This window comes from Podarcis raffonei, chromosome 14 (genome assembly GCF_027172205.1).
Source record: "Podarcis raffonei isolate rPodRaf1 chromosome 14, rPodRaf1.pri, whole genome shotgun sequence".
NCBI classification, from domain to species: Eukaryota; Metazoa; Chordata; class Lepidosauria; order Squamata; family Lacertidae; genus Podarcis; species Podarcis raffonei.
The window spans coordinates 35,654,573-35,667,271 of NC_070615.1; the positions used below are offsets into that span (position 1 = coordinate 35,654,573).

A 12,699-nucleotide genomic window follows, 5' to 3' on the forward strand; every position below is an offset into this window, starting at 1 on the left:
CTCATGGCGGTCAATCAAAGGCAAACAACCATGCCCCAGGGCCCCCTCAACCTTCTCTCACTGCCCACATAAACCAACAAATGTATAGAAAGAGAACCTACCCAAATGACGCCGACATAAAAACCTCACCCATATACCAATTTGGGGAAATGAAAAAATAATGTGCAAATTTATCACTCGCCCTCTCCCCTCTACTCTCTCCCCTCCCCTTTGGGTGCCATAATGACTTACATTGAATATAACCAAAAGACTTTATTATCTGAACAAAAAAAGGGAGAGACATTGCATGTTCTTTTGTAGATGATGAAAATCTTTAATAAAAAGTATTTAAGATAGGTTTTCCAGGATGTAATGGCCTCCTCCTGGATGTGATTTCAGAAGAGCAGAAATTTACAAAGCCTCGAAAGGGGAATTGTTGCAATCCAGACCGGCTGGAATGTGCAGAATCAGCAGCCGTAAAACCGCCGTTTGAGAAGCACAGCTTGTGTGTTGAAACGATGAGCCAGCTATACTCCTTGCTGCTCAGGCTGCGCTACTGGCTAAAGACGGGACCCAAGCTCGTTTCTCAGCATGAATTACGGTATTGCCCTTGGCAGCCGCAGACCCCAGTTTAAGAGATCTAATTTATCAGGCTGCCATGTGCTAGACTTCAGCTGTAGTGGACTGATCCTGATAGAATAGCCTTTTCCGCTTTCATATTATAGGGGACAGTGTCGCAGAAGAGGAAGAGCGGAAGGACTGTAGCTCAGGGTGGGGGAACTCAGCTTCACTCCAGCTTCACTTGGCATCTTCAGGGTAGGGCTGGGAATGTCCCCCTGCCTGAAACCCTGGAGAACCGCTGCCAGTCAATGTAGGCCAGGCTTCCTCAACCTCGGCCCTCCAGATGTTTTTGGCCTACAACTCCCATGATCCCTAGCTAGCAGGACCAGTGGTCAGGGATGAGGGGAATTGTAGTCTCAAAACATCTGGAGGGCCGAGGTGGAGGAAGCCTGGTGTAGCAATACAGTGGTATCTCGGGTTACAGACGCTTCAGGTTACGGACTCCGCTAACCCAGAAATATTACCTTGGGTTAAGAACTTTACTTCAGGATGAGAACAGAAATCGCACAGCAGTGGCGGTGGCAGCGGGAGGCCCCATTAGCTAAAGTGGTACCTCAGGTTAAGAACAGTTTCAGGTTAAGAATGGACCTCCAGAATGAATTAAGTTCGTAACCCGAGGTACCACTGTACTGAGATTGGGTCTGAGAAGGTGCAAGACAGCTTCCTATATTTCTAACATGGCGAAGAGTAACTTTGTACTAATGTAAAAATGGTTTTTCCTCTAGGAACTTTTTCACTTGTGTTGCTTTTGCGGAGGAAAACTATTGCATGAACAAATTTGTAATCCCAGGGTAGGGAAGCGCCAAGTATAGGTATAAAAATGTTTTCATGGGGTGGGGGGGGGAAGATTCTCAAGAAAATACTGTTGACAGCTTTCCAGGTTGTGTAACCAACATGACTAAACCACTTCTGGAGCAATGGAACACCGTGACGAGTGCCAGAGCGCATGGAAACACCGTTTACCTATGTTTTTATCTGCCAGGGTCAGTGTGGTAGCAGCAAACTGATACATTCTCTATGCCCACTCTAATAGTAGATTATTAATATTTTTTATCCACCGTTATAACTATTTTCTTACCTTTTCAAAGTTAATTATATTTAACAAATGCATTTTCAGTTTCCTTTGACCACACTATGAAATTTTGCAATTTTCTTATTTTTGACATAAAATTATAATTTTCTATAGTCTAATTTGAATTTGCATCCCCAAAACATCACCACACCACACTTCCAACTGTGTTAGATTTCTGGGTATGGGCATCTTATATTTGACCACTAACTTGTTGCTTTTAACATATAGCCACAAGATTTTAAAACTTAAAGTTTGTTTCTTTACACTTAACTGCAAATAATTTTTTTTTAAAAAAAGAGATTTTCCTGAGCTCAGCTTTTGGAATCTGACCAAAATCTTAAATGGCCTTTTTGACCTCCTCTTGGAAGGTCTGTAAATTCTGTATTTATGTTCCTAATCAATATCTCTTGGATTTTGGTATCTTGAGAGTTGAAGGTGTTGGAGTGCCCTCCAGGTGTTTTTCACGACTAAGTTGAGGAATGCTGTGTTAAAGCAACATTTGTTCAAGAAGCAAAGCCCCTTTTCAGCTTCAGATGTGCCAAGATTCTATACGTGTCTTTTTCTTTTAATATTTGAGTCAGTTTATATCTCTTGCTTGGACACGGGTGGCACTGCAGTCTAAACCACTGAGCCTAGGGCTTGCTGATCAGAAGGTCGGCGGTTCGCATCCCCGTGACGGGGTAAGCTCCCTTTGTTCGGTCCCAGCTCCTGCCAACCTAGCAGTTCGAAAGCACGTCAAAGTGCAAGTAGATAAATAGGTACCACTCTGGCGGGAAGGTAAACGGTGTTTCCGTGTGCTGCTCTGGTTCACCAGAAGCGGCTTAGTCATGCTGGCCACATGACCTGGAAGCTGTACGCCGGCTCCCTCGGCCAATAAAGAGATGAGTGCCGCAACCCCAGAGTCGGCCACGACTGGACCTAACGGTCAGGGGTCCCTTTACCTTTACCTATATCTCTTGCTGGAATATTATTTTTGCATTGGCTCCAACAAATTTCTACTCCTGAGTATACCTAGTGTTTAATACAACCTTTGACGTATTTTAAATTAAATAAAATTTATTTTACTCCAACGAGAAGCAAACGATATTTTCAAGCAACTATCTCATAATAGCGGGCATGCTGCCTCTCAGAGGGAGGCGATTCTACTCCCTCTCTGTATCAGCAGGGATTGAACATTGCAGCTGACCTCACCTAGAGATGCAACATGGTTTTCCCCACTGGAAGCGGAGATAAAGGCAAGGAGAGAGGCACAGCGGGCACCAGAGGAGCCTAGGCGCCAAGGCCCCTTCGCCCCCCCTAAAATAATTGAGGGGGCCGCCCCCCCCCGAGTTGAAGGGAATTCCCATTCAAATGGTTTGTGTGTGCCACGTCATGTGATCAATTATGCAGGGTAGGGCTTACCTGGAACCCCCCAATATTTTATTTAAGCGGGCACCCCTGGTGGACACCCTCCTCTGTGGGTAGAAGCTTTGGGCTTACAGATTGTCCTTTGCATTCATCATCTGATGCTTCTCCTGCTGCTTGAGACTTCACTGGAGGAGTGTTCCAACCCTCAATGTTGCTTTTTTAAATTAAAAAAAACTGCCTTTCCATCCTGTAATAATATTTTGCTGTGTGTGTGTTCTCACTCCCTCTCAGCAGTTCCTGACAGCCAGCTCTGCACTATGGGATATGCCCATGATGAACCACCATCTGCCTGTCCTGATGAGTTTGATGACTTTGTCACATTTGAGGTGAGTGTCTGAACACAAAGCCTTCTGGTTGCCCCTAGTGACTAAGGCCTGTACAGGGTTTGAGTCTTTACAGCAGCCGTCTCCAGCCTTTTCAGGCCCAGAAGACTGGCCCTAAACCCAAACATGTATTTGGGGACCTCGTTGCTTAATTCGTCAATTTGTTACCTGGTGGGAGTGCTGCTGTGGCGACCCACCTTAAACCAGGCCACATGGTCATGGGTCTCAGCTAGGGATGGGGGGAAATGCCATTCAGTTTAAAGGCAAGCTTGCCTTTTATCCTTCAGAATTTGCTCTTTTCCAAATTTTGCAATGCAGGTCTCCAGCCAAATTATCTGTGCAACAATGCATGTACTAAAGTGTGCATATGTTTGTGAATATATATATACACATATATATATATACACACACACATATATATATATATATAAATGCATTATATTACAGAAAATTGCTTTGCAAAAATGAAATGCCCTAAAATGCTAATGGATTGTCGTGAGGACTTTTAAAAAGAATTCACCAGCTGATGAGGAAATGTGGCATTCTTAATCTGTGAGGGCTTTCTTGGCAGCCTTGCAAGGTGGCAGTGCCATGCGCCACGGTTTACAGGATCTCTCACACCCACCGCCCTCCACTCCTGCCACATGTATTTTCTTAAGAACGCTTGCTTTTGCAAAGAAGCATCCATCTGTGTGCAGGACTGGGTGGAGACCAGAATTATATACCCACTGCTTGAAATTAGTTAGCATGGCCCATTTTGCTTTCCTTGATAAGTGGGCAGGAACTGGTGGCCTTGATTTCTTGATGTAGCATTTGTTTATTTCTCCTTCCTCTAGTCTGCAGGTTCAGGGGTGAGTATTGCAAGCATGTATTGCAAGGGACGCGGGTGGCACTGTGGGTTAAACCACAGAGCCTAGGACTTGCCGATCAGAAGGTCGGCAGTTCGAATCCCCACAACGGGGTGAGCTCCTGTTGCTCAGTCCCTGCTCCTGCCAACCTAGCAGTTCAAAAGCACGTCATAGTGCAAGTAGATAAATAGGTACCGCTCTGGCGGGAAGGTAAACAGCGTTTCCATGCGCTGCTCTGGTTCACCAGAAGCGGCTTAGTCATGCTGGCCACATGACCCAGAAGCTGTATGCAGGCACCCTCGGCCAATAAAGCGAGATGAGCGCCGCAACCCCAGAGTCGGTCACGACTGGACCTAATGGTCAGGGGTCCCTTTACCTTTACCTATTGCAAGCATGAAAGACTGGGGAAGTACAAATCTTTATTTGCCTCACTTTATCCAGTGTCAGGCCTTGTCTCCAACATGGATTTCCCCCACCTCTTCCTTTGGTTATGCATTAAGGAAGCTTTGCAGGAGGATTGAAATATATGTCTGTCGGCCTGTCTTGATGACATGAGTGCTCTGTTTCATGCTAGTCATTTGCCTGGGGCAGATCAGGGTGCAGGGATGTTGAAGCCTGTGGCTACTGGGTTGCTGCAAATTGTGATCTTTCCACTCCATTCAAAAGACCAGCAAATGGGGGCGGGGGGGGGGGCAGCGTGACAACTACATTTTTTCAAGCTCAATTTATTTCCCTGAGGTCGTGCCCTTAGGTATTTAAAAACTGCATGCAGGTCATACGGCTCTACTCCCCACCCTCTTTCATCCCCACTTAGATCTTGCCGCCTCTGCAAATACATCCCACGGTCAGGCAGAGTGACTGGCAGCTAAATCCATCTGGCTTTGTTTTCTCCTAATGACACTTGAGAAGGTTCAAACAGAGGTTCTCTCCTGTGCCTCAGACTCTCCAGTTACAAGATCAGAGTTTGGCTGGAAGCTGCTTCTGCCCAAAGACAACGTTGGAGTGAGGCCTAGTGGCGGTGATGCAACTTTAGTGTGGCCATTGCTCCTTGCGAGTCGGTGGTTGCCACAGGAGATGAGGCCCTTTCTTTTTATTCTCCCCCCCTTTAATTTTTTAAAAATACATTTTTATTAATAACTGTTTAATAGTTCAGAATAATCCCCTTTTCATTTTGTTGACAGAACAAGGAGAGTGTAAAGTGAAAAAAAATATATCAAAAACATCAATCTGATGGTGCATTCTTTCCGAAAGTATCCAAATTCAGGTTCACAATATTCATAGCAGCCAGAATGCTTACAGGAGACGCTTTTGTATTTAATCTCCAAACAATAAAACAGTGCCAATGTGCCACAAAAGAGTCTTTATATTTTGTTCTTTTAGCCAGGCGTAGATCATTTGTTATTCCCCCCCCCCCGCCCAAAAAGCAAGTTGCCAGAACCATAAGAGAGCATGCATTTCTCATATTAAAGAATACGGTAAATAATGAAAATAAGTAAACAAACCTCTCCCTGGTCTCTCTCTCTCTCTCTTTCTCTTTCTCTTTCTCTTTCTCTCTCTCTCTCTCTCTCTCTCAGAGTTGGCAACGCTGCCCTCTGCTGACCGACCAATATAATACACTTGGGTGATAATCTTAAAATGCATTAAAAAACGGTGTCAGCGCTGCCCAAGGTCCCAGCTCACACAAGACCAACGCTGCTTCTTTCTTTAGTATAAAAGTCTTTATTGAAGTTCAGTTTCACTTCCACACGCGCAGCGTGCAACGCTACGTCTGTACCTTAGACCGCCGAAGCTCCATCTGAATCTCCTCTCCCCTGACACCAGTTTAAGATTCTAGCCTTACTCCACCTCTTCCTCTGTTCCTTCCTTCTCTGGGTCCGCCTGCTAGTCGGAGTCTCAGCCCTCCTAGACTCCTCTGACGCTGAGTCCCCTGACTCTTCCCCCTCCCTCCTTCGGGCTTTTGGACCTGGCTCCCAATCCGGGTCTTCTGCTGTCCCACGCTCCTGCACATTTGAACTTGGCGCGCGCGCCCAGCCTCCCACTTTCCTTCTGACCGTTACACTTGTGTCACTGCTCCCTCTTTCGGGGAGGCTAGCTGGACCTGGCCTTCCCTCCGTTTCCCCACTTTCCGATGGGGGCGTGGTTATCCCTGACTCATCTTCTCTCCCCGCTGGAGGAGAGGCTGGTCCTGACTCATGTGACTCTTCCCCCCCACTGTGCTCTGGTGGGGGAACTGGTCCTGATCCTCCGCTGCTCCCTTGGGAGTCCCCACTGGCCCCCTGTTTCTGGAGCGTCCCCCCTGGGATCTCCCTTGCCCTTACCACAGGCGCCCCCTTCTGGGAATCTTCTGATTCGCTGGAGAAGCTCATGGAATCTCTCGGGTCACTGTCATATTCCCCTACGCTCCCCTCGGATTCCTCTCCTCCGCTCTCTATTTGCTCTCTCCCCTGTGCTTCTGCTCCTGAGCCTCTGACAAACGGAATAGCAGAAACAACAAAAATCCCTTTATTTGTGGAACACAGTTGTAAGACAGGCAATCAAGGTGTGGTCAAAAACACAACTTGAACCAAGATCGGACGAAATGAGTGGTGGTGGAAATATGAGAAGTGGCATAATTGTGCTGGACTGACTTCGGAAGAGACTGAAAGAGGCTGTATTGTATTATTGAGAGCTTGTATTAGATCACTGAAAGTGAAGGATTTGTGTATAATGAGTGGAAAGCACCGGAGTCCTGTAAAGCTCGCTTTTGTTCTATTAACTATGAACACCCTTCATGCAACCTGTCGTTTATGCTTGTGCACAAGTATACTTTATACTTGTAAAGTGCTTAGAAGCCTTGCTGGCTGTTAAGCAGTATATAAATTAATACTAATGACAGTGATAGTGCTGGTTACTAGACCTGCAGACAATATTGATTCTGAATTAAAATGAAGAAGACCCATAGCACAGTTGCAGAACGATACGATACGATATCTTTATTGTCATTGTCCCTTGCGGAACAATGAAATTGAAAAACTACATAAAACTACATAAAAACTACATAAAACATTCAAAACCCCCTAAAAACACCTGCTTTTGTATGCAGGAGGGTTCAATCCCCAGCTTCTACAGGGTAGGGAAATGCTTAGAAAGTCAGCCATTAAAAAAGAAGCCGTTAAAGTACGTGGAACAGGATTAAAGTGTTCTAGAAGGAAACAGCAAAGTCCAGCTGTCCACTAGTGCCAAGCTCAGGCTCTCAGAGAAAAATTTGCCACACAGACAGCCTATGAATTGAACGGTGTGTAAAGCAGTGGAGTATCTGATGCAGAACTCTTCAGCATAAAAGTGAAACCATGGCTAGCCGTAGAGGATATGCTTCAGTGATCTGCTATACTTTTGGAAAATGGTTTGCCTATCTGTCCGTTTGTCCACTGTGGGTTTGGACACCTCTTGAGATATTAGCACACACAGGTTCCTGAGGTGGCAGTCTTTGTCGATGCTGGGATGCTGGGCACCATTTTGAATCAAGATGGCTGGCCAAAACGTGACTTTGCCTGATTTTTGGCACGGCAGGTCCTAACTCTGCTAATGTGAAGATACTGTCTCCCCATTTGGCAGGACTTTGGCTTGACTTCACGCAGTTTGGCATGACAGTTACAAACAAGGTTTCTTGAGGTGCAGGAGGAGATTTTTTGCCAATTTATGGCTCCCATCAGATGCTCTGAGTCCTTCATTGTGTGTGTGTGTGTGTGTGTGTGTGTGTGTGTGTGTGTGTGTGTCTAGCCCCAAAACTCATAAATCACAGTATCAATTTAAAAATCACTTTTTTTTTTAGTTTCTTCAAATGCCTGGGCAGAACCAGACCCTTTCCGCTACCATAGTAGACACTACCATTCTTGACACTTTTCTTCTACTGTAGTGCTTTTGTCTCTCATGAACTTGTCTAGCCACTGCACTGGATATATGGAGTCTTGGCTCGTCTGCCTGTCAGTCTTGATTTAGAGAAGCTCTGCTCATTCTGGGGCTGAAGGAGAGCCGCCTTCTAATCACAACTTGTCTTTTGTTGCCTTTTGCCAATGATTACTTAAGGACTATGTTCCTGTGTGCTCAGTGATGTGAGGAATGTCAGGTGGCTGAAGTTGACTGAATCCCTTTATCTCCTTAAGCTTGGACATTGCTTCCTCTGGGGCACAGCGTACTTTCTGTGAAAACATTTTTTTGTGGGGGGAGGGAGAAAGGGAGTGAGAGAGAGAGCTCAACCATGCACATTAGTCATGTGCTTTTTTCGAATCACGTGTGAAATCTGCAGTTGCACACAGCCCCATAAATCTTGGACCTACTGTAGCATCACCAATTACTTCTAGATAAACAAGGTTATGCCCTAGATATCTGGGTGGGGCTGTCCTTGATTAACCCCATCACATACGGCAGTAATGGCCAACCAGAAAGCTCTGGGAGCTCTTCTGTGTCCCCAGCATCTGTTACTCTGAGGTACAGTGATTCTAGATATGGTGGCTCAGCTTAGCAACCATGTCTAGCTTCAGGAGATAGACCTATAAGTGGTGGGTGGGGCCAGAGACAAAAGTGGGTGGCAAAGCCTTTTTCAGCCAGAGGGCTGCATTTCCCTCAAAGGAACCTCCTGGGGGGCCACATGGCAGTGGTGGGTGGGGCCAGAGACAAAAGTGGGTGGGGCCATGGAAGCTAATTTTACCTCTGTACAGTAGGCTTGTTTCTGCACACCCACACCCACGGATCCATCTATCCTCCATTCTGGGCACCACAATTTAAGGAGGATATTGACAAGCTGGAAGGTGTGCAGATGAGGGCAAGCAAGGTGATAAAGGGTCTAGAAACCAAGCCTTATGAGGAACGGTTGAGGGAGCTGGGTATGTTTAGGCTGGAGGAGAGGAGGTTGAGAAGAGAGACGATAGCCATATTCAAATATCTTAAGGGCTGTTACATGGAAGGAGCAACCTTGTTTTCTCCGGCTCCGGGGGATGGGACTCAAACCAGTGGCTTCAAGATACAGTGGTACCTCGGGTTAAGAACCTTGCTTCAGGTTGAGAACAGAAATTGTGCAGCGGTGGCGCGGCAGCAGCAGCAGCAGCAGCAGGAGGCCCCATTAGCTAAAGTGGTGCTTCAGGTTAAGAACAGTTTCAGGTTAAGAACAGACCTCCGGAACGAATTAAGTTCTTAACCCGAGGTACCACTGTACAAGAAAGGAGGTTCCGACTAAACACCAGGAAGAACTTTCTGACAGTAAGAGCTGTTTGGCAGTGGAACAGACTCCCGCAAGAGGTGGTGGACTCTCCTTCCTTGGAGGTTTTTAAGCAGAGATTGGATGGCCATCTGTCATGCATGGTTGAGTTGAGATTCCTGCATTGCAGGGGGTTCGACTAGATGACCCCTGGGGTCCTTCCCAACACTACAGTTCTATGATCCAGGCAAGCAAGAAGCATTATCAGAGTTCAATTATAAAGTCTAGCCAAGCAAAAGTACGCAAGGAGGGTGTGAAGTAAGGATGGAGAGAGACCTGGTGGGGAGCAAATGGAGAAGCCCCCAAGCCTGAGGTTCCCTGTTCTTGGTACCTCTATCATTTACAGATTGGCTTCCCATTATTTAAAGCCACCAAAGTCTGTACATGGCCATCACCATGACTTCCTGCAGCAGTGAATCCCACAGTTACACCCGATGGCATAGAAATCCTTCCATTTTTCTATCCCTAATCCCTTGGCAAGGGATGCGGGTGGCGCTGTGGGTAAACCACAGAGCCTAGGACTTGCCGATCAGAAGGTCGGCGGTTCGAATCCCCATGACGAGGTGAGTTCCTGCTGCTCGGTCCCTGCTCCTGCCAACCTAGCAGTTCAAAAGCACGTCAGAGTGCAAGTTGATAAATAGGTATCGCTCCGGCGGGAAGGTAAACGGTGTTTCCGTGCACCGTGCGCTGCTCTGGTTCACCAGAAGCGGCTTAGTCATGCTGGCCGCATGACCCGGAAGCTGTACGCCGGCTCCCTCGGCCGATAAAGCGAGATGAGCGCCGCAACCCCAGAGTTGTCTGCGACTGGACCTAATGGTCAGGGGTCCCCTTTACCTTTAATCCCTTGGCAATTGGTTTCTCTTGGTGACACCCCCTCCCTTTTCGTATAGGGAGAGAGAAATGTTCCTCCTGAGCTAGAAAAGGGCGTGTTCCTTTGACACAAGTTTAAAACTTAGCTCTCTTTGTCCAAAGGTGGCTGAGGTCTGCATTTAGTTGCAAGAATTGAGCCTTCCCAGTGAAACACCGGCAGGGAAATGGGGGTGGGCTGGGGGGGGGGAGATTAGCCTGTAGGCTGTTATCTGGGGAGTTCAAGAACAAAAGGAACTCTGTTGAGAGAGCTGAGGCCAGTTTGTTCAAACCAGCCCAGTTTGTACTTCCTGATCGCTTCTTGCCTCCTCCCCACCCCAGCAGAAAGCCAGGAGGTGTGTGTGTGTTTCTAAGTAAGCGTATCCAGAGTTGGACTTTCGCTTTTCAGAGAAGGAACTTTGCCTGCCTTCAGGTAAAAGATTATCCCTCGGCTTTAAGAGGAAAGCGGTGCCAATCTGAGGTGCTAACATGGTCCAGAATCCGGTCCTCTCTGGAATGCTCTAGCTCAGCCCCTCAGGTGGGTTTTGAGGCAGTTGAGCCTGTGTCAGGAGGGGTACTTGCCTGTCCATCTGTCTGCCCATAACACTTCGGCATCAGTAGGGAGCCATACCTAGTCAGCATTTTCCCTGAGCCTGCTAAGACGTGGCGTTCTCCACCTGTGAGTTTGTATGTATGTGTGTGTGTGCATGTTTTAAAAGAAGGTGTACTTTTGTGGTGGTTTTTGCTCTCCCAGTATCGTTGAGCTCATCCAGGAAGGAAAAGGGTTTGGATCTATTGAGCAACAGAGAAACCGGTTCTGTGGGAGGTCAGCACAAGCAACCGATGTAAATCATTTCTTCGAATGGTTGCAGAATTAACGCACTGTGGATCCTGCGGAGTTTGGGAAATAGAGGAAGGTGCTTGCATGAAATATTCCGTTCAGCAATCAACCAAGGTTTTTTTAAAAAATAATTTTTATTTGATTTTACAGGTGTAGAGTTATAACAATGCAAAATACATATCCATATTTAGAGATTGCTCTGAATCTCTAGATTTTCCACCTTCCCCTCCATGAATCCTATTACTGTATAAACCTTTTCAACTGCATATTATTTCATCATCCAAATTTTATGTGTCTCCAGTTTATCCATAGAATCTTCTGCATTACAAGTGTTATTGCAACCCTGCTAGTGTTTTCATCTGCTTACAGTGGTCTCTCAAGTAAATTATAATTCCCCCCCCCCCATTCTTTATTGAAGTTTTGGTCAGCAGTAGTTTGCACCTTACAGCTCTACAGTCCTCAGAAGTTTGAGGTGGCAGCGGCCAGGGAGAGGGCATTCTCTGTGGCCTCTCCTAAGCTGACGGATCCCCTTCTTGCATCTGGCACTTTCATTATGTTGTTTTCGTTGTGTACCTCTTACCTACGACATCTGATCTCTCTCTCTCTACCTATATAAGACCCACCGTATTCTCTTGGCTATAGTTTTGTTTGTACTGCTTTTAATACTGTAATTTTTTAATTGGTGTACCCCACCCTGGGAACTCATGGTGAAGGTGTGCATATGAAATCTCCTCCTTCGTTTGATTACTCTGCAAGCATTAAGTGCAGACATTTCCAGTATCCATAAGAAAGTTGCTTTTTTATATATGCTCCCCCCCCCTTTCCCTTGCTACCACCAATCCTTTGGCTTTTCTTCCCAGAGACTCTGGGGTCCTTTTCCATTAGGGGAGGATGGAGATCTTATCAGAGCTAATGGTAATGATGTCTCCTGAAGGCAATTCCATGTGCTGTTAAGGTTGGGGTGTGTATGGAAAGAATAGGCTTATAGGGAACATAGGAAGCTGCCTTATACTGAGCCCAAACCAATGGTTCATCTAGCTCAGTATTGTCAACACTGGCCGGCAGCGGCTCCATGAGGTTTCAGGTGGGGGACATTCCCAGCCCTACCTTGAGATGGTGGGGATCAAACCTGGGGCCTTCTGCATCTATAACAGCTGCTCTAGCGCTGAGCTACAAACACATGTTTAAGCATCCGTATGTGGCTTGCAGGATAGCCAGCCCCTGGTCTACACACTGACCTGCAGCTGTTTAAGGTTTCAGGCATGGATCTCTCTTAGCCCCACCTAGAGATGTCAGAGATTGAAGCTGGGACCTTCTGCATGAAGAACAGGTGCTCTTAGACTAAGATGGGGCTCTACAGTACTTTAGGATGTGTGAGCAAACGTAACAGGCCAGGGTACTGGACCTGAGCTATTGCATTGAATGGAACCTGTGGTGTAACTGGGGCAGGTATCCTTGATAGCTGCTCTTAAGCTTGTCCACAATGCGATAAAAAATACATTGTGATTGTGAATATAACTTTTTGTAAC

At 46.5% G+C, this 12,699-nt stretch overlaps 1 protein-coding gene across 8 annotated transcripts in view; it reads left to right on the forward strand.

Annotated features, from left to right (window-relative positions):
- Nucleotides 1-12,699, forward strand: part of RAB11FIP3 (RAB11 family interacting protein 3) — a 90,844-nt gene that overhangs the window by 41,619 nt on the left and 36,526 nt on the right. For 7 of the 8 annotated variants that reach the window (XM_053365605.1, XM_053365606.1, XM_053365603.1 and 4 more), the window contains one exon: nt 3,311-3,405. In XM_053365605.1, coding sequence (XP_053221580.1) covers nt 3,311-3,405 — 95 coding nt within the window. The remainder of the gene's footprint in view (nt 1-3,310; nt 3,406-12,699) is intronic. The other variant, XM_053365604.1, reaches the window with a different exon arrangement.